This window comes from Microtus oregoni, unplaced genomic scaffold (assembly GCF_018167655.1).
Source record: "Microtus oregoni isolate MIOR12 unplaced genomic scaffold, Mior012 000134F_ref0000037, whole genome shotgun sequence".
Lineage (NCBI taxonomy): Eukaryota > Metazoa > Chordata > Mammalia > Rodentia > Cricetidae > Microtus > Microtus oregoni.
In genome coordinates, this window is record NW_024544778.1 from 1,566,231 (window position 1) to 1,591,004 (window position 24,774).

At 46.5% G+C, this 24,774-nt stretch overlaps 1 protein-coding gene across 1 annotated transcript in view; it reads left to right on the plus strand.

Moving 5' to 3' along the window:
• LOC121444590 (tubulin-specific chaperone D-like) overlaps positions 1-24,774 on the plus strand; it is a 148,370-nt gene that overhangs the window by 664 nt on the left and 122,932 nt on the right. Inside the window, exons 2-7 of the mRNA XM_041646431.1 lie at positions 848-898; positions 6,280-6,377; positions 7,453-7,554; positions 8,232-8,378; positions 8,790-8,845; positions 19,226-19,358. Of these exons, the coding sequence (XP_041502365.1) occupies positions 848-898; positions 6,280-6,377; positions 7,453-7,554; positions 8,232-8,378; positions 8,790-8,845; positions 19,226-19,358 (587 nt within the window). The remainder of the gene's footprint in view (positions 1-847; positions 899-6,279; positions 6,378-7,452; positions 7,555-8,231; positions 8,379-8,789; positions 8,846-19,225; positions 19,359-24,774) is intronic.

Here is a 24,774-nt window from a genome sequence, read left to right on the forward strand (position 1 = left end):
ACACAAACCTAGTCGTACCTCGAAAGAATCTCAAGTAATTGCCACCACCAGATTGGCTTGTAGGCACGTCTTTGCAGATGAAGGAGGGTCCAGCCCATTGTGGGCCGGATAAGAGAGACTGCTGAATTTGAGCCTGGGATCAAGTCAGTGAGCAACGCTTCCATATAGTTCCTGCTTCTACTGCTTAAATTCATTCCTTAACGTCCCTCAATGTTTGGCTGGGTAAGCCAAATAAACTCTCAAGTTGGTTTTGGTCAGTTTTTATCACAGGAACAGAAAGCAAACCAGGGCAGTGTCCAAATGAGCCCTTGGATAATTAAAGCTTTATATGTGAGCAAAATCGTTTTTGTGGATTCCTTAGCTAAGAAGATTCTCTCTACAATGTCTTTCTTGCTTTGGAGTGATGGGGCTCTAGTTTTAGGGAAAGGCAAGGGGGTGGGGCTTAGTGGAGGGAGTCTGAAGTGGCAGGTGAGGATTGCAGAGGCAGAGAGATCTCTGGGTTGGGTCGAAGCAGATTAAGTTGCTGGTAGGGGTGGAAGGCTGGTGGCCAGGGCCAGGGAGGTTGTGCACTGGTTTGAAGATTGTTGGAATGGGAGGGCCTCACGCTTAGCAGGGGAGCATCGAAGATGTGGAAGGGTGTATCTGAAAATGCATGAGAAAGAGGGTCCACGAGGACGATGTGGTCACACTGGTCCTCAGGAACGTGTTGGGCATCCATTAGCAAGGTCGGGTGTGTCCCTGGGAGTTACAAAGGCCAAGAAGAGGGGCACTGTCTCAGGGTTACCCAGAGGCAATAGGAGAGTTTATAAAGCCATCTGATTTGATTTTTATATTGTTTTCCTTTTAGTGATTATGGGCAAATACCAGGAGCAGCCTCACCTCCTGGACCCACACCTCGGTAAGCATAGAAGCTGGTGATTTTGATGGTTCAGTATTGATCACCATGAAGGCTTTGTGTGTACCTCTGGCACCTCTGTGTGTACCCCTGGCACCTCCGTGTGCTACCGGCAGAAGGTGCCAAATGAAGTGTCCGCAGGGCTGTGTCCTTTATTGTCTGCCATTTGGTTTTATGAACCTCTGATAATGAAGACCTGGGAGTTCAGGTGTCAGCCTAGATTGTGTGCAAATGTGTTTAAGCTACTTTATGCGCGTTGCTATTTAAAGACTACATCTTGGGCTGGAGAGATGGCTCAGCGGTTAAGAGCACTGCCTGCACTTCTGAAGGTCCTGAGTTCAATTCCCAACAACCACACGGTGGCTCACAACCATCTGTAATGAGATCTGGTGCCTTCTTGAGGAAGAGACCTACCCAGTCAGTCGTCCTCACCAGCTTAGACCATGAAACCCAATATGGACAAGTTCAACAGAACCTCCATATGCTGGCTGCCCATGCATGCTTTAGCATTGCTAGAGCAAAGTTTCATTCATTTCTTTTCTCCTTATGTGTGTTTTAGCGTGTTATGTGAACAGCTGTTATCTTCCGGGTAACTCACGCAAGATCGTGCGCTTTCTAAGTTCCCGGTTTATCTACACAGCCGTTGATGAGGTCATCTGTCATCTCCATGTTTACAGAGGGAGACACTGAGGCGTGGTCTCATGTCTATAGTATAAGGAGAGTGTGGTACAGGGCTATCCTCTGAGATAAACAGCCACCGTCTGTGGAGTTCAGCCATGTACACTTTCAAAAGATTATTTCAGCCGGGCTTGTTGACTTTTTACACCCCCTCATATGGAGGCAAGAATGGTCAGTAGACCCTAGAGTCTGGGTTCTCAACCTGCGGGTCTTGACCCCCCTCATACGAGTCACATATCAGATACCCTGGATATCAGATTTTTTTTTAATCCCCCCCCGGATATCAGATTTTATATTGTAATTCATAACAGTAAAATTAGTTATGAAGGAACAATAAAATAGTTTTATGGTTGGGGTTCACCACAATATAAGGAACAGTATTAAAGGGTTGCAGCATTAGGAAGGTTGAAAACCACTGTTCTCTATAATATTTATATAATAGGGTGTATATATATATGTGTGTGTGTGTGTGTATATGTGTGTATAAAACATATAGCACCACATACAATTTTCTCTATGTATTATACATTATTCTCTATCTATCTATCTATCTACCTACCTACCTACCTACCTACCTACCTACCTACATAAACTCTAGGCCCTAGAGTATATAGGCCAGGCAAGACTAAAGGAGGGAGACTCCCATCTCTGGCTATGGGAAAGTCAACTCTGCTGGGTAAAGACTTTTTTGGGAGACACCCGCATTCCAGTAAATAACCCCTCACCCATGCTCTGTAAAGAAGTCCAGTATATACTCATGGGTTCTCTAGAGTGAACTCTGACGGACTAGTACCTTGGTTTGCCCTTGGGACCTTAGAGGAGGTGTAGATGTTTTACGTCCACCACTAGGAAGGCATTTTAGTTTGTTTGCTTTGCGTTGCTTTCATTATAATTGAACCTAATCCATATTACATTTTTTTGTTTGTTTGTTTGTTTGTTTGCATCTTCTGTTTTGAGACAGAGTCTTGCGAAATAGGCCTGGCTGGCCTTAAATTCATGGCAGTTCTCTAGCCTCAACCTCCTAAGTGTTGGGATTACAGATTTGAACCTCTATTCCTGGCTTGGTTTCTCTTTTTTTTAGGTCGGGTCTTGCTATGTAGCCTGCGTTGGCTTCAAGTACTCTTGTTTTTGTCTTGTTCTATTTTCTCCTGTGTGTGTGTGTGTGTGTGTGTGTGTGTGTGTGAGAGAGAGAGAGAGAGAGAGAGAGAGAGAGAGAAGAGAGAGATCGAGCTATCCAACTGATTTAATCACTGTAGTAACCTCGCAGTCCCTGTGGAAGGTCAGTTATCCTAAGCTACATGTAAATATGGGGAAACTGAGGTATAGGTCTGAGAGGTTCAGTAACTTGTTCCCTGCTGCACAGTTGGTGAGATTGCAGGCAGGATTTAAACACCCACTCCCCTGAACCTCTTGAAGATGGGTCTTTGGAGGGACCAGTTGCAGACGAGTGGTTGATGTCAGACTGAAGAGTGGGTGTTTTGGGTCTCGTCTGATAGTTTTGGATTCCTCGTTATCCCCATGAAACAGATGTGGGCACTGTACAAGAAGTGAAAGAAGATATTTGACCTCTTCAGGTGACAGCTTTGAATCTGTAGCTCTGCCCTTATTGCCAGACGCTCTGCTGTGTAGCCCAGAGTGTGATATGTGAGGCTTACCGGGTGCCCTCAGTGTTTTGTTTTGTTTTTTAATGAGATAGAATTTCTCCGTATAGTCATGGCTGTCCTGGAATTTGCTCTGTAGCATAGGCTGGCCCTGAACTCGCAGAGATCCACCTGTCTTTGCCTCCCAAGCGCTGGGATTAAAGGGGTGCACCACCACCTCCCGTTGCCTCCCAAGTGCTGGGATTAAAGGGGTGCACCACCACCTCCCGTTGCCTCCCAAGCGCTGGGATTAAAGGGGTGCACCACCACCTCCCGTTGCCTCCCAAGCGCTGGGATTAAAGGGTTGCACCACCACCTCCCATTGCCATCCAGTGCTGGGATTAAAGGGGTGCACCACCACCTCCCGTTGCCTCCCAAGTGCTGAGATTAAAGGGGTGCACCACCACCTCCCGTTGCCATCCGGTGCTGGGATTAAAGGGGTGCACCACCACCTCCCGTTGCCATCCAGTGCTGGGATTAAAGGGGTGCACCACCACCTCCCATAGCCATCCGGTGCTGGGATTAAAGGGGTGCACCACCACCTCCCGTTGCCATCCGGTGCTGGGATTAAAGGGATGCACCACCACCTCCCGTTGCCATCCAGTGCTGGGATTAAAGGGGTGCATCACCACCTCCCGTTACCATCCGGTGCTGGGATTAAAGGGGTGCACCACCACCTCCCGTTGCCATCAAGTGCTGGGATTAAAGGGGTGCATCACCACCTCCCATTGCCCTACAGTGCTGGGATTAAAGGGGTGCACCACCACCTCCCATTGCCATCCAGTGCTGGGATTAAAGGGGTGCACCACCACCTCCCGTTGCCATCCGGTGCTGGGATTAAAGGGGTGCACCACCACCTCCCGTTGCCATCCGGTGCTGGGATTAAAGGGGTGCACCACCCCTTCCCGTTGCCATCCGGTGCTGGGATTAAAGGGATGCACCACCACCTCCCGTTGCCATCCAGTGCTGGGATTAAAGGGGTGCATCACCACCTCCCGTTACCATCCGGTGCTGGGATTAAAGGGGTGCACCACCACCTCCCGTTGCCATCAAGCGCTGGGATTAAAGGGGTGCATCACCACCTCCCATTGCCCTACAGTGCTGGGATTAAAGGGGTGCACCACCACCTCCCATTGCCATCCATCCAGTGCTGGGATTAAAGGGGTGCACCACCACCTCCCGTTGCCATCCGGTGCTGGGATTAAAGGGGTGCACCACCACCTCCCGTTGCCATCCGGTGCTGGGATTAAAGGGGTGCACCACCACCTCCCGTTGCCATCCAGTGCTTGATGAGTTTTTATTGTGAATTATCTTCTGGGAAGTAGAGATAGGTTCATTTTTGAAGAAGACCTCAATGCTTGCTTGTGCTAATCCTTTCCTGTGTGGGGCACATTTTGTGACTTCATTTTTGCCTTTCAGTGTTGTGTGTAGTGTGTATCCATTGAGGTTTAATATATTTGAGTTTGAACATTGTCTATTTTTCTTGTGCTTTTTTTTGTTTGTTTGTTTCTGAAGCAGGGTTTCATTGTATAACCTAGACCAGCTTTAAACATCATCCTGCCTCAGCCTCGTGCTAAGATTGTAGGCCTCTGCCAGCAAGCTCAGTCTCTTACTTGGCATTTGGTCTTTGGTAGTAAGCCCAGAATCTTACTCTTTTTAATTGATTATGTAAGGCTTATTAACTGAGTGATCTGGCAGCCCTTCCCCCTGTTTGAAATATAATATTTTAATGTAATTTTTATTTCTGTGGGCATGTGTCAGTTCTCGGAATTGCAGGCAGTCGTTACCTAGCCAGCATGGTTTCTGGGAACCAAACCTTACCGATTTTCTTTTTACTTGGTTCTGTTTCTGCTTTTGGTTTTTGCTTTATCTTGGTGTTCTGGGATTTGTTGTATTGCATACTGAATTATTTAGTCTTCACAGTGAATTGATTTTCGTAATTGAAAATGTCCTCTAGGTTTTGTGATGTTATTGTTCCTTAAGTCTCTCCTGATGGTAAATACTGCGTGTCTCTCCTTTTTGTCTGGATTCAGCCTGCCAGTCCTTGTCTTTCGATAGCTATTAGGGTGTTTTCATTTAGTAAAGCTGACAACATGACTAGCTTTTTTTTTTTTAATTAATTTTTTGTTTCATGTGCACCCATTTGCCTGCATGTATATGTGTGAAGGTGTCAGGACACCTGAAATTGGAGACACAGGCAGCTATGAGTTGAACCAGGACTTGAACCCGGGTCCTCAGGAAGAACAGCCAGTACTCCCAACGGCCGAGCCATCTCTCTAGCCAACATGACAAGGTTTAGTCAACTCTTTTGAAACTTACTTTCTCTTTCTTATTTCCTTTTTAGGTTCTTTCTTCCTTTTTTTTTTTAATTTTTACTCTATTACTTTATTTTGTATCAATTTAATTGCTTCTGGTGTTTATTTATTTTGAGACAGGGTCTCACTTTATAGGCCTGGCTGATTTGGAACTTGTTGTGTAGACCAGGCTGGCCTTGAACTCACAGAGATCCTCCTGCCTCTGCCTCCTGAGTGCTGGGATTAAAGGCATGCGCCACCACCTCTTGGCTTGGTAGTTTATCTTCACTATGTGCTCAGTGGTTTTTGTTTTTGTTTTCTTTTTTCCAGGATTTATCATATGTACCCTGAACTTACTACAATATACCCTCAAATAATACAGATCTGCTTGTCCTGGGTTCTGGTCATGGCCTCCGTACAGACAGGAGAAGGCTGTGTTCCGCATTACCCTCATTGTCCTCTCTTTTCCATCTCAGTGCATTAGTTCAGCCTAGTCTGTTGGTAAATCAGAGCAGTTGTAACAGGTGTCCCTGTAAAACATGGTGTCAGTTACCGGTTTTAGACATTTTCCCTGTATCGTACAAGGGGGAGGGAGTTAAGGGGCGAACCTTTCTTTCAGAGGCGACTGAGGTGAGCATGCGCTTTGCTGTATTGACACTTGGTTATCCAGACTTGCTAATACTGAAGCATTTGTATGCCCTAAACACAGCCATTTTCATCTCCCCGATGATGATTAATTTATGTTAAGTATTTCATACCTGCTTTTCCCTAGAGTGGATGATGAACTCCTTGTTGGAGCTGGTACAGGACGAGACATCTCTGCCTGGCCTCGTGCATCTGGCTTTTAAATTTCTTTATATCATCACCAAGGTAACATTTCTGCAGCACTGTAGAGCGGACAGAAATTTTCTCATCCAGTTACCTCCTCAAGTGTTATTTCTCGGCGGACGTGGTTCTTCAACACAAGCTGGATTTTCATTCTCTTTTCAGTATGTGTTAGGTCTTGAGTCTTAGTGATCTTGGGATCCTTTAGTTAGAATAAGGAAAAAGCAGAAAAGCTGGATGAAAATAGAAGTGCTCAACCTCCTCCCCCCATACACACACAAAGTCTTACTACGTATCTCTGATTGTCACTGTGTAGACCAGGCTGGCCTCAAACTCACAGAGATCCCCCTGCCTCTGCCTCCCAAGTGCTGGGATTAAAGGTGTGTGCCACCACCACCCAGCAATAATAGTACTTTGTAAGATAGAAAAGGGGGTGAATTTACTGGGGAGTCTTACGATGCAGCTCTGAGGAAGAAGGGCTGGGGCTGACAATCTGTTTTCTCTGCAAGTTCTCTGGTGATGCCCATGTGCTGGCCCCAGACTTGGAGATGAGGGAGTGATTTGGAGTAATTTCTGTGAAGTTTGTTTGCGTCTCAGGGCACATGTTCTAGCATTCTTACCGTGTAGCAGGGCGAGGACTTTGGCTGTTGAGATAATGCTGCATGTTTTATAGAAGTATGAGTGGGGCCATTGGAGGTGCATTGGAACTTCGTTTTCATAAACGTCAGAGACTGATCTCGGAACAGGATAGAAGCAGAAGTTTTTAGTTTGTCATATACTTATGTCCCTGGTGCACACAGTATGTTTTGTTAACCAAATTGGGACAGAGCATATTTACTGAATATTAAGAAAGAAAAGAAGGAAGGAAGGAGGGAGGGAGGGAGGGAAGGAAGGAAGGAGGGAGGGAGGGAGGGAAGGAAGAAAGCAAGCAAGCTAGCTCTCTTGTCCCTTCGGCCTTGCTGAGTTGTGGCACTGCAGTGTGACAGGATCTCCTCAGTCATGGGGGACATAGACAATGGTTTTTGATAAAAATATCAAGATAACTCTGCTGGTCTTTTTATTTTCTAATTATACACTATAGTCTGTATTCTTTGTATTCTAAAGTCATTTTATTTGGCAGGTTCGCGGGCATAAAGTATTTCTACGTCTGTTTCCTCATGAAGTAGCTGATGTTCAGACTGTGTTAGACATGTGTGCAGGTCAGAATCCTAAGGACCATGAGGTGAGTCCCACCCCATCCCGCCCTGCTGGCTGCACTGTCACTCACAACTTCTTCCAACTTTCCTTGGTTTTATCTTAGGCTGTTAAAAAAAAAAAATTCTTCTGCTTCTTTAGCTTCTATACATGTTGCTCTAAGTTACTCTCTTTTAGACTATATCCTTTAAAAAGCAAAGAGTATACCTGTGCCAGGTCTCCAAGACCACCACAGGCCCATGGTACCCTGGGAGGACACCCATCGCACATCGCAGAGTTGTGTTTATAGCGAGGGTGGGGTTGATGGCGTGTAAGGGTAGGCATTGAGTTGGTGGGAAGGCCAATAGGATGGTCAGCGGAGTGCAGCTGGATATTGTTCTCTCTTTGGGATTATTGTAGGTTCTTGTTATGTAACCCAGACTAACCGAGAACTTACTATGTGGCATGGGCTGGCTTTGAACTTGACATCCTCATGACGCAGACTTCTGAATGTTGGGATTACATGTGGGTGGGTGCCTTATGCCTGGTGGCTTCTGCTCCTTTTTTTTGGAGGTCAGGTCTTACTGTGTGGCCCTGACTGGCCTGGAACCCAGAACAATCCACCTTCCTCGCCTTCCGAAGGCTGGGATTCAGGGTGTGTACCATCACACCCATCAGCTTTGTCTTCTGTACTGGAACCATTCTGACTGTGATTTAACTCCTTAGACATGGGAAACACGCTACATGCTTTTACTATGGCTCTCTGTGACCTGCTTGATCCCTTTTGATTTTTCACGCCTTGATGGGAACCTCTCCGCTCAACCTGGAGAAACACGAACACCCATAATGGACCGTATTCTGCAAGTAGCAGAGGTAACTATGATCATATAGCCCTTTGGCAGTTAATTGTACACTTGTTCACACTTATGTTGTTCTGAAATGGGTTTGGTTAGATAAACCTTTGATGCATATATTTATATTTGCTCGACTGACATTCTTGCTGTCAGTGATATCTCAGCTTACTTTGGGTAAAATCTCACCTCGGCTTACTTTGAAACTGTGGTAACTTACGTAGAGATTAGATGAATTACTTGAGTAAGTCTCGTTTCTTTATAGATAATATAAATATTTGCTAAGCATAATGGTGGTATATGAGAGGTTTCAGGGGCAATTTACATTTAATTCTGACTATTGTATAAATATATTGTATAAATACTACATAATTGTAGGCAATCTGGAAAATAACGAAAGAATACTGAATTGAAATTTGTCACATTCTTGCAGTCCTATTTGGTCGTCAGTGACAAGGCTCGAGATGCAGCTGCTGTCCTTGTTTCTAAGTAAGTGTTGTGGGCTGTGCAGGGCTATTGACAGAGATGAGCCTGATACATTGTAAGCCTGCTTGTGTCTGTGCTCAGATGAAGTCTTATCTCGTTGCCCTCCCTGAGGGAGCAGGTAGCTCTGCTTAGTCTTGGAAGGCCTCTGAATGAGAAATGACCACCCTTAGTGCTGCTTTGGGCTTGTGGGGTTGACTGACACTAGTTTGTGGCACTCATAGGGGTCACTGGTGCCAGTTTTGGGCTGGTAGGATTTCTTAATATAAGTTTGGGAGTTTGAGGGGGTTGCCTGGTGCTGGTTTGGGACTCACGGGGGTTACTTTATAGGCCGTTAAAAGAGAAATATGCTTAGCGCAACTGAGATTCCTTTCTGTAGTGTGGCACCCCCTGAGGTGGTAGCAGTTGTGAGGTTTTGTGAGCCACCATGTGGGTGCTGGGAATTGAACTCAGGACCTCTAGAAGAGCAGCCAGTGCTCCTAACCTCTGAGCCATCTCAGAAGCAGTTTATGCTGGGGTTTGTAGAGATCATAGTGACACATGGGTATGATGTGGGAATGAAATTCTCAGACAGGGTTTGTAGTTCACTGGGTAAAATCCTGGGTTCTGATGAAACGAACAAACCCTTGCAAATGTCCTGTGTAGCCAAAATGCAAGTAGGAGGTGGTCTCTGCGCTAAGGTGGTCAGCACAGCCTGCTTGGGTTGTCTCAGACATAGAAGCCAGGGATGCCTGTAAAGGCTGAATGAACCTGTGCTGGGAAATCCGGGAATGTTAGGATTCTTTAAAAACATCTTATTCTTGAAGCTGGTGTGAGGGGTCAGTGGTTAAGAGCCCTGACTGCTCTTCCAGAGGATCCAGGTACCTACATGGTGGCTCACAATTGTGTGTAACTTCAGTTCCAGAGGATCCGATGCCTTCACTCAGACATACATGCAGGCAAAAATCCATAAAAAGGAAATAAAAATTAACAGAAATATTAAAAATATTATTCTTGGGGAATTTCATGCAAATAAATTCCCTATTATCTCCCTACACCTCGCCCTAATGTCCCCCAGACTCACCCATTCCTTCCTACTGTTGTGTAACACTGTTCCTGGGGAGACTTGAACAAGAGTCTGCTCACCTCAGATAGGAAATTAATAGTGACAGATCCCAGTGTGGCTGTCCCCAAAATCCAACTGGGTCCACTAGTGAGTTTTGTTGTGATTACTTACAGGAATATGGGTGAGGGGTTACTAACAGAAACAGAAACCACTCAAAGACAGCCTCATCACCAAAGCCCACTCCAGCATGGGGGACAGCTCGGGTACCTTGGCACACACTGCAGATGTGTAGGGGACAGCTCGGGTACCTTGGCACACACTGCAGTGTGTAGGGGACAGCTCAGGAACCTTGACACACACTGCAGTGTGTAGGGGACAGCTCGGGTACCTTGGCACACACTGCAGTGTGTAGGGGACAGCTCAGGACCCTTGTCACACACTGCAGTGTGTAGGGGACAGCTCAGGAACCTTGGCACACACGGCAGATGTGTAGGGGACAGCTCAGGAACCTTGCACACACTGCAGTGTGTAGGGGACAGCTCAGGAACCTTGGCACACACTGCAGTGTGTAGGGGACAGCTCAGGAACCTTGCACACACTGCAGATGTGTAGGGGACAGCTCAGGAACCTTGGCGCACACACACTGCAGATGTGTAGGGGACAGCTCAGGAACCTTGCACACACTGCAGATGTGTAGGGGACAGCTCAGGAACCTTGGCGCACACACACTGCAGATGTGTAGGGGACAGCTCAGGAACCTTGCACACACACACTGCAGATGTGTAGGGGACAGCTCAGGAACCTTGCACACACTGCAGATGTGTAGGGGACAGCTCAGGAACCTTGGCGCACACACACTGCAGATGTGTAGGGGACAGCTCAGGAACCTTGGCACACACTGCAGATGTGTAGGGGACAGCTCAGGAACCTTGCACACACTGCAGATGTGTAGGGGACAGCTCAGGAACCTTGCACATACTGCAGATGTGTAGGGGACACCTCAGGAACCTTGGCACACACTGCAGATGTGTAGGGGACAGCTCAGGAACCTTGCACACACTGCAGATGTGTAGGGGACAGCTCAGGAACCTTGGCACATACTGCAGATGTGTAGGGGACACCTCAGGAACCTTGGCACACACTGCAGATCTGTAGGGGACAGCTCAGGAACCTTGCACATACTGCAGATGTGTAGGGGACACCTCAGGAACCTTGGCACACACGGCAGATGTGTAGGGGACAGCTCAGGAACCTTGCACATACTGCAGATGTGTAGGGGACAGCTCAGGACCCTTGGCACACACTGCAGTGTGTAGGGTACAGCTCAGGAACCTTGCACATACTGCAGATGTGTAGGGGACACCTCAGGAACCTTGGCACACACTGCAGATGTGTAGGGGACAGCTCAGGAACCTTGCACACACTGCAGATGTGTAGGGGACAGCTCAGGAACCTTGGCACACACTGCAGATGTGTAGGGGACAGCTCAGGAACCTTGCACACACTGCAGATGTGTAGGGGACAGCTCAGGAACCTTGCACATACTGCAGATGTGTAGGGGACACCTCAGGAACCTTGGCACACACGGCAGATGTGTAGGGGACAGCTCAGGACCCTTGTCATACACTGCAGTGTGTAGGGGTAGCTCAGGACCCTTGGCACACACTGCAGTGTGTAGGGGACAGCTCAGGACCCTTGTCACACACTGCAGTGTGTAGGGGACAGTTCAGGACCCTTGGCACACACTGCAGTGTGTTGGCAGTTCACCAGGCAGGAGACTGTCTTTTCCAGGAGCCCCAGTTGATCCTAGCTTTTCCAGTTACCCGTCTTGGCCTCTGCTGCTTCCAGGCAGTTTTCTTGTCTGTCTCTTAGTAGTCCTTGCTGCTTGTATATGCTTGGGGAGGGAGAACCTTGTTGAATCTGCTCAGTTTCAGCACTTCCTGAGCTTAAGGGGTGTTTTTCAGGATGGAATATTCACCTTCCTTTAGGACATCTTGTTATTTTTACTTCTTTCTTAACATTCTGTGCCCCTTTTTTGTTTTAAATTTAATCCTTTTTCTAAAAAAAAGGTTATTTAATTTGTATTTTATGTGTGTAGATATTTTACATGAATTTGTGTTTATATCGTGTGTGCATTGCTTGTGGCGGTCAGAAGAAGGTGTTGAATTCTACGGAATTAGAGTTACATATGGTTGTGATCCACCATGTGGGTTCTGGGAATGGAACCCTAGGTTCTTTGAAGAGCAGCAAGTGCTCCTAACATCTGAGCCATCTCTCCAGCTCTAACATCCTGTGTCTTGAGATATATGGTTTTGTCTGGGAAGAAATTGATACACAAAACCTACTCTCCCACACTTTGTATCCTCTTTTTTTTTTTTAAACAAAACTATAAAAACAAAAACTTGGAGGCCAATTTGTGTGTTGCTTGTATATTTATGGGACCCTTAAAGAGGACAGATTTTTCCCCTCCTTCAGAAGCCATTGACTGTCTATAGCGCCTCAGTTAGGTGTTTGGTACTCACAAGCTCCTTCATCTTTCATGGTGCACTGACGGCTGGCATGATTTGTGCAGGCAGCTATATAGGCACTGTGAGTTCGTGAGAGCAGTGGTCCCATCCTGTCCAGGAGATGCATGCGTACGAGTGAGTTTGTCGTGTGTGTGTGTGTGTGATAGACATCCCACCTGTGACTGAGCCCTTCAGTGACATGCATTCTCTGCGCGTTGATCACTGTGAGTGTCTGCATTAACTACTGCCCACTGCACAGAGAAACTTCCCTGATTGGGTCTGAGAGCTGCACTGACGTATGGGTGCAGAGTTGTGAATTCAGAGGACAGTTTAATAATATGCACATTAGCAGGATAATAGTAGTGAGTTCATCCCTGGCCTCTGTGAACTCCCCCACCACGAGTTCTTGACCAGACTACAGCGCCAGGCCTGTGTTTCTCCTTTTCGTTTGGGCCTTAAATACAATCATAAAGCAGCTGGTTATACTTGGAATTCATGCCGCTATTATACCTCTCGGTATATCTTGCTGTTCTGGTTAGTGTTATAGTTTACAGGGTTAAAGGCTGGGTAAGATTCTTGATGACTCTCCCTCCAGTCTTCGGCCACCTACGTAGTAACTTCCAGTAACTGTAGAAGCTTGCCAGCAGTGAGGTTAATACTATCTCATTTCTCCATGTCCTGTGACCAGTTGTGTGTGGTGTCATCAGCAATAGGGTCTTCCCATCAAAGTTTTGGTGGGCATCAAAGACCAGTGACAATGGCCTGTGTTGTTCTTAGGGTCTCTGGGACACCTCTGACCAACAACTCAAGGGGAGGTACCTCACACTTGGTATTGAGTTGTCCTGGAACTTGCTGTGTAGACCAGCTGGCCTTAAACTTAGAGATCTGGCTTCCTCTAAATCAGTGGTTGGTGTTGAATGACCCTTATACATGGGTTGCATATCAGGTATCCTCAATATCAGATATTTACATTATAATTCATAACAGAAGCAAAATGACAGTTATGAAGTAACAATGAAAACACGAGGAACTTTATTGAGGGTCACAGTATTAGGAAGGTTGAGAACCACTGCTCTAAGTGCTGGTACCGGGAGATTAGGCATTCCTAGTGATGTGATTTAGAATATGCACACAGTCACCTACGTTAGAAATTCCAGCATTTTCCCTCCTGAATTGGTGAAAGTTGTGGTTGTTTTGACTAGATAGTGGTTGGCACCTCAAGTGAGGGGTGGCTGTAGCTTTATGGTGTTAACCTCTGTAAAGTGGGAAGAGATGTTTTTGGGCAGTTGGCAACCTTGGATGCCATGTTAGAAAGCATGACCCAGTAATTGAGCTATGGGTCCTGAGAAGGCAAGAGAGGGGAGGAACACTTTAGTTTCCTGGGATTGGCAAGGCCTCTTTGGTTTTTTAAGACAGGATTTCTCTGTTGCTTTTGAGCCTGTCCTGGAACTCACTCTGTAGACCAGACTGGTCTCGAACTCACAGAGATCACCTGCCTCGGTCTCCCCAGTGCTGTCATTAAATAGGCACCCCTTTCCCAAGGGCTACTCCCTCCTCTATCAAGGTCTGAAAAGATGACAGCTTTCTAATGATAGAGGTGTTACCATTCATTGCTGCGGAACAGTACCTGAGAAAAGTCACAGGAGGAAATGTTTGTTTAGGCTCCCAGTTTGGTAGGTCTGTGGTCCATGGTAAGTCCATCTCAGTCATTGGTCTGCCTCTGTGAAAAAGACACTGGGCTGTGCTGTGTCGGATCATAGCAGAGAGGATGGAACAGAGTTGCTGACCTCATGGTATCTGGGTAGTAGAGACGGATGGACATACAGACAGACTGCCAGGGACAAAATACAACCCTCTCAGGGAATATCCTAAATTTTGAGCCCTCATGATCCAGACAATCACTTCTGAGAAACCCCGTCAGCCAGCAAGCAGCTTTGATCACATGGTCTCTCAGGATAGTTCAGATTCAACCGTAACAAAAGGAACACATACATTTTGAAGACTGTAATCTGTATCTCCTTTCTTCCTCTGGGAGATGCAGCCGCTTATGCTTTGGTGCATATCTGGTAACCACATGTTCTGTTTGGTTGAATTGCTGAACCCTGAATGCCCCTGGATATAACTGTGGCTGGAGAGATGGCTCAGAGGTTAAGAGCACTGCCTGTTCTTCCAGAGGTCCTGTGTTCAATTCCCAACAACTGCATGGTGACTCACAACCATCTGCCCACCACCGCCTGGCATGGCCTTCTTCTTATTTGGTTAACATGGCCATTCCTGAATCTTCTACATAAAACTATTTTGATTGATTTCTTGGAATGAATTCCTGTAAGTGGGGTGAATTTTTTTTTTTTTAGGGGTTTAAAATATAGTCACTGCAAAGGTTAAGTAAATTGAAGGCTCCCTTTTTTTAGTATTTGTCAGCTGGGTGGGACATTTAACTTTGTTAAATGAAAACTATTATCTTTAAAAATTAAAAATACATTTATTAAAAATGCTACATTTAATTATTTGCTGCAAGTGTCTGTACATATGCATGTGTGTGGACTTTTACCTCCTGAGCCATTTCACCAGCCTTATTGTCTACCCTGTATCCGCTGTGTATTTTTAGTACTAGTCGTGGTGGTACTTTTGTGCCACGCTGTACTGCATGAAGTATCTGCGGGCCACAGAATGTAAAACTCAACACCTCGTGTTCACTTCTTGGGATCCTACAGGAAGAGCCACAGCTTGGAGCGCCAGAACCTCGGTTCCATTTAGTGCTGCTGTGAACAGAGTGACTGTTTCATTTGGTGAGGTTGTATCTACCTTGGGGAGGCTGTTGCCAGACTGCGCACTGTCTGTGCAGTGCAACACTGGCCTGAGGTCGTGTGAGACCAGGGTTTGCAGAGACGGACACGGTCACTGGGAATGGCCCCGGAGGTGCCCAGTGAATTTATTTACTTGGTTCTGAGTCACCTTTTTGGTGGGTGCAGAGTGGGCCTGTGCACAGTGACGTGCTGTTCTCTGTTGAGATGCTGCTGTCTGGCCCTGCTACACTAACTGCCGGCAGCTGTCTGTGCTCTTCTTTGCCTGCGGCTCTGGAACCACACCTGCTTCCTGTAGTAGGCTTAAGGTGGAACTTCCCCTAACCATTTGTTTTCAAGTTTCTGAGACAGAATTCTACTCGTCAGCCAAGGCTGGCCTGTGGTTCACGTGAGGTCCAGGTTGGTCTCAGAAATGCTATCTTTTTCTTGTCTCAGTCCCCCAGCTGCTGGAATTACAAATGTGAGCTACCATGCGGAACTTTTCCTATAACCTTTTGTTTTTCTTAATTGTTATTTTACTTTTAAGTTTATTTTTACTTTTATTTAAAAAGTGTTATTTGGAATTTTCATATGTGAACACAATCCGTTTACTTAGATGCTATCTAGATACCGTGTCCTCATTCCCACCTCCAGCTTGTCTGGGAGACACCCTCCTGTCCATCCAGTTCTCTTTCCAACTTCATGTCTTGTTGTTGTTGTTCTATTTAGAAGGCAGTTTGTTTTCTGCGTTCCTTTGGCAAGATAATACTAATAGGGCCTATGATCTCCCCAGCCGTGGGTTATTGCCTAGGTATTTAGTACCAGACAGGAGTTCCTCCTTGTGGATGGGCCTTACATTCATTTAGAAAGCTGTTGGTTATTCATGCCACTGCTCTACCAATGGGTCTGTTTTGCCAGGCCAATCATTACTGTAGCTTACGGTCACATCTGTTGTTGGCTTTTCTCCCTCAGTAGCCTGTAAAACACCTTTTGGCACCAGGAAAGCTAGCCAGCAAGGAGGAAGCTTCCAGGTCAGAACAGCTTGATTTCTCTGTGTCCCGTGATTAAAGTCTGTGTCTTTAGCAATCAGGTCCAGCTATCAAGTTCTGGTGAGAAAGAACACCTGCCAAAGAAAGATAAGGAAGCCAGGCAGGGCGACTTGTGATTTAATCCCAGCACTCAGACGACCTTTGTGAGTTCAAGGTCAGCCTGGTTAATACCGAGATTTCTAGGCTAACTAGAGAAAGCTACACTGTTAAACTCTGTCTTGAAAAACAAAACAAAACAAGAAAAAAAAAATAAAGACAAGGAGGATAATAGAGCTTTACTCTTAAAAATTTTTTTTTCATAAATTGTACATATATATAATTTTTCAATATATATGGGTATTTTGCCTGCATGTATGTCTGTGTACCATGCGCAAACAGAGCCCTTGGAGGCCAGAAGAGAACACTGGATCCCCTGGTACTGGAGTTACTTACGGTTGTTAGCCACCATGTGGCTGCTGGAAATTGAATCCAGGACATCTGGAAGAAAGTCCAGCATTCTATTTTTTTTTTTTTTAAGATTTGTTATATATGCAGTGTTCCTGCATACATTCCTGCCAGAAGAGGGCACCAGATCTCATTTTGTGAGCCATCAGATGGTTGCTGGGAATTTAACTCAGGATCCCGAAGAGCAGTCAGTGCTCTTAACCTCTGAGCCATCTCTCCAGCCCCAGCCAGTGCTCTTAGTCACCCAGCCAAGCCTTCAGCTCCCAGATTTACTCTTGATGGCATCAGTCTGGAAAAGTAGCTCCTGTTTTCTGTTTCTATATGCAAGGACTACTGGACATGATGTCTGGACTGGAGAGGGTGACGCAGGACAATCTCGTGAACTTTGGAGGCCATCTTAGGCTACATAATGATACTCTCTCTAAAGAAAAAAGTACCAAAGAAAAAGATAAAGCAAGGCATATTTCATGAAGAAGGAAATTTGGAACAGAAGTATTAGAAAAATCCTACAGATGAATTCTAGTGACACATATGGTATTTTGTCTTTTTCAGTGCTGTTATTATTATCATTGTCATTATTATCAGTATTAGGTTTTTCGAGACAGTTTTCTGTATAACAACTCTGACTATCCTGGAATCGGTTTATAGGCCAGGTTGGCCTGGAACTCCCAGAGATCCGCCTGCCTCTGCCTCCCGAGTGCTGGGATTAAAGGTGTGCACCAACACTGCTCGGCTTTCATTGCTGTTATTAAGTTGAACATATGTAGCACAGTCTCACAAGGTAGCACCGTACTTTTCTATTTTTTATTTTTAACACCAGGCTGACTGGTGTATGCCGTGTGTCAGGCCTGTGATTGCTTCTGTCATCTCTAATTATGAAAATATGACGAAAGCCTGTTTTGGTATCTGGGTTGCTCCCTGTGCATAGACCCTAAGGGGTGCAAATCTTGGGCCTCTCTTGGGCCCCGGGTGTGCCAGACAGCCTGGAGAATACCTGCTTTGGGCTGGACCGAGTGTGTCATGTAGTTGGTGTCTGTATTGGTTGTACTGCTGCGACTGTAACCTCACCGCGAGCGAGCGAGACACTGAGTAGCTCCATTCGCTGTGGTGGGAGGTGGCTTATGTGCAGTGCACCAGGAAACAGAGAGCGTCCTGAACTACAGTCCAGATGGTAACTTTTTTTTTTTTCCAAGACAGGGTTTCTCTGTAGCTTTGGAGCCTGTCCTGGAACTAGCTCTTGTAGACCAGGCTGGTGTCGAACTCACAGAGATCCGCCTGCCTCTGCCTCCTGAGTGCTGCGATTAATATCCTCTGGATATTACAGCTTTCCACATCCCCTTGCTTGGGGTTCCCTGAGCTCTGATGTGATTGATTTGATGGAGTGTTCTGAGGTTTCTGTCTCTGCAGAATGCCTGGCTGTGGGTCTCTGTATTTGTTCCCTGTCTGCTGCAGACACCACTTGGCAGGGAAGAGGAGTTTTAACAAAAGTAAGGAAACCCAAAATGCCAAAAAAGGCCTACGTCAGCTCTGGCCAGCACCGAAAGACAGAAAAGAAGAAAAGGGAAAAGTGACACCTTTCTGAGTCAGGATCCAGAGAAGCAGCCGACCTGGTGGAACCCCGTGGTGGCTTGTAGGCACTGCACTAGGAAGTGGGAATTCTGGGAAGGAAAGTGCATTCTGTCCCACTGAAGGACTAATTACTCCTCCCGTCTCCTAAGCATGACCTACGTAAACCACTTTTCCTCTTCGGTCCCTGGTCGTTATGCTTAATTTCCTCTTAGCTCCATTTCCCCTGATACAGAGTTTTCTCACCTGGGCGGTGTCCTTCCTTGTCCAGCTCTCCTTTGCAAGTCCTCGAGGTTTGTCTGTGAGCCTGGGAGCCTTCTTTGGGAAGGTAGTGCCATCTGTCCCCCTCTGAAGTTTGTCTTCTGGTCTCTTTCTTTGGGGTTACACCTTTGGGCTGCCTTCTCTCTTGGCATCAGCCCTGAGAGGGCAGAACCTTGCTTGTTTTTTTCATTATCGGACCCGTTTAGAGTCACAGAACCAGAGGTCTGGGCTCACATTGTCAGCTGGACGTTGGGTGGAAGGAACCAGGCATGCGTAGCATGAGGTGGAAGTTATGTGACCCATAAAGGCTGTGGTAGAGAGGTCCTTGGGTTAGATTGGCTGTCGGATGAGGTTTTGGAGGATTTATCTTGAGGTTAAGGGATACACTTGGAAGGAGACGGAGCTGAGAAGTAGGAAGATGTTCCCTGCCACGGTGGGGATAAAGGTGTCCATTGATTTGTGAAGCTGCTGGATGAGTTGTCCCAGGAGGGAAGGCGGGAAGGTGGTGAGGCCTGTGAGTAACTTCGTGAGAGAGTCTGGTGGGAAATCAGCTGCTGGACCATGATGGTCAGGGGCTGTGGTTCGCTAGAGAGAGCACCGTGTATGTAGGCAGCTGCCCTGCTTAGGGGTACAGGTGACTGGGAGGAAAAGTGTGTGGTGGTTGCTGGGATGTGGCTGAGTTCAGCACTGGAGTCCTGTTGAGCTCCTCCTGTGTTTATGTTCCTCTGCAGGTTTATCGTACGTCCTGATGTCAAGCAGAGAAAGATGGCCAGTTTTCTGGACTGGAGCCTGTGTACCTTGGCCCACTCCTCCTTCCAGACCATCGAGGGTGTCATTGTCATGGACGGGATGCTGCAGGCCCTGGTAAGCACCAGGGACAGCTTGTGGATCTGTGGGACTGTGTTTCCAAACTGATGGTTCATCCCCAAACTGTTGGCTCCAGTGACTCTAGGTTCCAGCGACTGGAGCACGGTGGGGTTTGTTTGCATCACAGAAGTGTGGTTTCATCTACTGCGGTGTTTAGTGTTTGAGGCTGACCAGGAGTGGTGGCTAACAGGAGAAAGCCGATGAAGTGCGCATCACCACTAGGGGGCAGTGGTGTCTGTAGAACTGCAGCCGTGTTCTTGCGGGTTTTGCTTAGTTTCGTTGACTAAAGCAGTCAGTGACGCCAGCCCTTGTGAACGAGGCAGAAGGCTTGAAATCTGATCCTGTTTGAATTAGTGGGTTAATCCGAAGTTTCTAGTATCTGAGTTTAAATACAGAGTCTGGGACCTGTCTCGAGAAGCCCGTTGTGCCTGACCTACTATTGCTGGTCTTCTCAAGAAGAAAGCTCTAGTGTGAAATCCTGTGAACAGGGCTAGGAAGCTCCTGCACCAGTACTCAGGAGGTCACAGATGGACTTCTAAGACTTTGTTTGGTTTTGATGCTCAGTGTTCAGAAGGTCATAGTGCCTCTAATGCTGTTACTAGGGTTAGTGTTTACGAGGTCACAGCGGCCTTCTGAGGCCCTGGTATTGAGAGTCAGCATTCAGGAGGAGGGCATGGATTGGAGGGTTGCAGATGATCTTCTGGACTGTAGGCTCCAGGGCCAGACATGTCTTCTTGACTTTCTTTGACTACACTGGGTGAGATTTGAGAGTAGTTCTTGTCCTTGTCTTTGAGGCAGAGGAAACAGGATCCTTTGGGGAAGTTTGAAGGCAACCAGCTATACTGGCATCTGGGGTTTGGCTGTCTGCACACCTTTACACATGTCCTGAGTCAGGGTGGGAGGTGCCAGGGCCAGGTGCCCGAAACCCTGGGAAGGGGACATGGACCCCCTGCATCTGCCTCTGCAGCTGTGTGTGCACCCTAGCTGTGGGAGCGAGAAATGCTTGATCTCCTCATTTTCAGTTGTGTTGCTGTTGCCTTCAGAGGGCTGCCCTTCAAAACACGTAGGAAGGAAACCTGGGAAAATGAGATGTTTATGTCCTGTGCAAATCGAAATGTGATTTGCTTGCTATGAGGACTGGCTCTTCCTTTGTTTTGTTTGTCCACAGAGTTGTGCAGTAACCACCGTCTCCCTCAGTCTGTCACTCCACACACCACACCACTCCATGGCACCCGTGGTTCCTGACCTGCATTCGTCTGTGGATGTGGCTTTTAGTTTACATGTTTAGACTCATGAAGGACAGGCTTCTTTCACTGAGCACAGTGTCCGTAGGTCTGTCCGTCGTCCTGTGGCGTGTGTCAGTCCTCCACTCCTTTACTCCTTTTTTGTGGTCAGACAATGTTTCATTATGTGGTTGGTTGTGATTAGTGCTACAGGGAACATAAGAGTTTTCTTTTTATTTGTGTGTGTGTGCATGTTTAAATTTATGTTTACAATTAATTCTCTTGGGTATGTAGCAGTAATTTTTTCTAATGCGTGTGATAATAGATATTTAACTCAGCAGATAGTGTTTCAGCTCATAGTGTTTTTTTTTTCTCTCTCTGGTAGTGCTGGGTTGTCAGACAAAGACCCTTAAACATGCTAGGCAAGCACTGAACCATCTAGGTTTACCTAGTCCCTAATAGTTTTTTTTAGATCATATTTTGTCTTTGAAGTGTTTTTTTTTAAAAATTATGGTTGTGGGGCTCAAGAGATGGCTCACTTGCTGCCTTTCCAGGTGGACCCGGTTCAGTGTCCAGGATCCATGTTAGGAGGTGCACAACTCCTGTAACTAGTTCCCGGAGATCTGATGCCATCTTTTGGCCTCTGTGAGCACTTATACACACATGTGCACACACACAGATCACACACGTATACCCATAATTAGAAGTAAAATAAATCTTGAGAAAAATTATGGTTGCCTTCACATGTCAGTTATAGTGTGTACGTACATGCACACATGTGTATTTCTTTTACTATATATATATATTGTGTGTGTGTGTGTGTAAAAGTTATGGTTGTCTCTTTGTCATATTGGTGAACTGTGAGGTTCTGCCTGTGGCAGATATCTTTGGGATTTGCGAGTACAGAAGGATAGCCCACACCTCTAGAGGCTTTGCTCTAGCTGTGTGGAGAGGGTTTATTGTGATTTTCATTTTGATTGCAGTAGCGGTTGGTACAAGCAGTGACCTACCCTGAAGGGTAGCATGAGGAGGGAGGGGGGAAGGATGCAGAGGTCACATCTGTGTGCCCCCCATGATTGATTTATAAATCACGGTAGGTAGTATGCATTTGTGTCTTAGGTAACTGGTGACGAAGTAGACAGAAATGGTTAATTTGAACGATTTGGATGTAAATAGATTCTTGATATTTTGGCATTAATATTTAAAAGCATTTTATTCCTACTTCTGTTTGCTGTGTGTGTGCACAGGTGCATGCACCACAGTGTGTTTGTGGTGATTCAAGTGCTTTTAATTGTTGAGCTCTCTTTCGAGCCCAGCAGCAGCAACAGTAAAAATAATGATAAAAGATTCCAGAATAACTGTTCCTTGTGTCCACCATGTGCTTCCGGGGTTTGAACTCAGTCTTCAGGTTTGATGACCAACTGAGCCATCTCTCTGCTGCCCTGCCCTACCTGCTGTGATCGTGGTCCCTGTTGTGAGTGTCCGTGTCCCCCCCTATACCCCCCTAGCCCCCACCCGGTTTTAACTTCTTTTTGTTTTTGGAAACAAGGTTTCTCTGTGTAGCCCTGGCTGTCCTAGAACTTCCTCTGTAGACCAGGCTGCCCTCAAACTCAGAGATCCACCTGCCTCTGCTTCCTGAGCGATGGGATTAAAGGTATGCGCCACCATACCTGGCTTCCTATGCTTTTTAAAAATGAGGCATGTTTTACTATGTAGTCCCGGTTTGCCTGGAATTTGTAGACAAGGCTGACTTTGAACTTGTGTTGATACTCCTGCCTCTTCCTCCTGAGTGCTAGGATTCCAGGTGTATGTCAACACCTCTGGCTTGGCATGGGTCTTGTTGAAAAGTTTTAGGTCAAGAGAGTACAGGAAGGTCTGACAATGTAGCTAGAGTCTGACCTGTCTAGCATGTGTATGTGGCACACAGGAGGGCAGACACGATTAATCTCAGGGGATTGATTTTAGACTGGTTTTGTTCAGCTGTCTGCATTCTTTCTGGGTTTAGGTGAGAAAGATCTTGCTTTACAGCTCAGGTTAGCTTCAGTCTTGTAAGTACAAGGGTTATGTGTACGGATCACTACACCTCGCCAGCACTCTGCATTTCTGAGGGGCTTTGGGATCTATAGCTAACTACTTGCCAGCCTGGCTCAGGAGTTTCTCTGATCTGCCCATGGCAATAGAGATGCAGCTGGCAGGGTAAGCAGGGATTCCTGCGTAGGGGCTGTAGACTCCAACGGGAGGTGGGACAACCTGCTGGGCTCTAACCGAAGGTTCACTGGAGGTCCTGCCAGAGTGATCACCTGTTTCTTGTCTCTGTGTGGCTCCCAAGTTTTCTGTTTCTTCTTTCTCATTTGGGGTGTGCATCAAGCATTAGATTGCGCTCAGACACTGGAGGCCCAGTTGCTGTTCATTCCTTGCCAGTTATGCCAGTGGGTTGAGATTCCTTTTAGTGACTTAAGCCAGTTAGACGTGTGTGCCTTTTATTCGAACATCTTCAAATTCCAGTGTTGAGGGAGAGAAATTCTCTCTTTCCTTCCTCCCGAGGTGTAAAAAGGGTTCCCAGAGGCTTAGAAAAGTTGTCTCTTACCCCCCCCCCCCCAGCTGGGTGTGTTGGCAGGGAGGGGAAGATGAGACCCAGATCTCTGCTGTTGGGGCAGAGTGCCGTGGTGGTTTGGCATCTGTACCTCTGCTCTATCTAGAGAGATTTGCCCTGAGGATGGTGAGCAATTGTCTGACGCAGACACCTGAAATCCCGGGAAGTGGACGAATGAAACCGTGGATCAGCAGCCGTGGTGGTCTCTCGCCTTGGGCTCGCAGTGCCTGACTCGGCCTCCCAGAAGCCCAAAGTCCTGCTGCTTGGGGCAGCGGCGTCTCCGGTCTCCCACTCGGCTTTTCTTCTCTCATTTGGAGGGTCACTTGGGTCTGGTCTGGCTCCAGGGCAGAAGGAAGTTACACTTAGTGGGTGGAGCAGTTTCACCATGGGCTTGTCAGACCTGAAGGCAGAGGGCTGGGTGTCCTGTGCATGATGAAACTTGCAGGTGTATTGTGCTTCAGGATTGCATGTTTCCTTTGATGCACTTGGCTTCATTTTTATCCACCTGTTCATTAGTGTGGGTTAGGCGAAACAGGTGAACCCTGAACAAGTCACATCGAAACTAGGATTGATTTTATTTCCCTCGAAGCATAGCCTCTTGCTGCATCGATTCTTAACTCCCGTAGGACCGACCGAAACAAGAGCGACTTCACTCTCTGGAAGGCCCCTTTACTCTGGAGTATTTATAATATAAGTACTTATAAGAACATTTGAGAATGGAAAACATAATTTAAATAAAATTAAAGTGTTAAATAAAATTAAGAATGTATTTGTGGGTTTCCCTCAGATTCGGAGTTTCTAACTACTGTGGCTTCTCTGCTTTTCCTGCGGTGGCCATGATGGTGTAGGAAATTCTGTTCCCAAACACAGGCTGCTGGCAGGGAAGGTTCTGCCTGTGTTGATTGGTAGCAGGAGATGCTCTTTTGTTTACCGTCTGTTAGCACCGTATCTCTCCTTCACAGTGAAGTTTTCTTATTTTTCCCATTTTTAAGTTCTTTAAGTTTTCCAGGCACGGTGGCACATGGCCACACCACTCAGCTCTGCACAGAGGCAGGTGGATCTCTGAGTTTGAGGCCAGCCAGGTCTACGGAGAGAGTTCAAGGATGGCCAGGGCTACACCGAGAAACAGCCTCGAAAAACAAAAAACAAAACAAAGAACAATTAAAATTCAAGGTTTATTTTACTATTGTCTAAAGGTAGAATTCTTACTACAATATGGTTTGGGGGCATAGCTTAGTAACTTGTTTAGCTAGCATTCTTGAAGCCCTGGGTTTTTTACTCAGAACTGAAAACAAAACAAAACAAAAAACCCACAAAATTCTACCCAAACCCAGCAACCTCATAAACAGTAGTATTAAAGCTCACAAAAGTACAGGAGGCCAACCTGGTCTGCAGCACCACTTCTAGGACAACCAAGGACAACAAAGAAACCCTGTCCCAAAAAACCAAAACAAACCAAATCAAAACAAACAAAAAAACAACCAAAAAAAAAAAAACCCTCAAGAAAGCTGAGGGCACCAGGATCTACAGGCCCATCCCAGGCTGCTACAGGGCAGGCACCAGTAGACTCGGTGTCTTTTCTTACATGTGGTTGTGG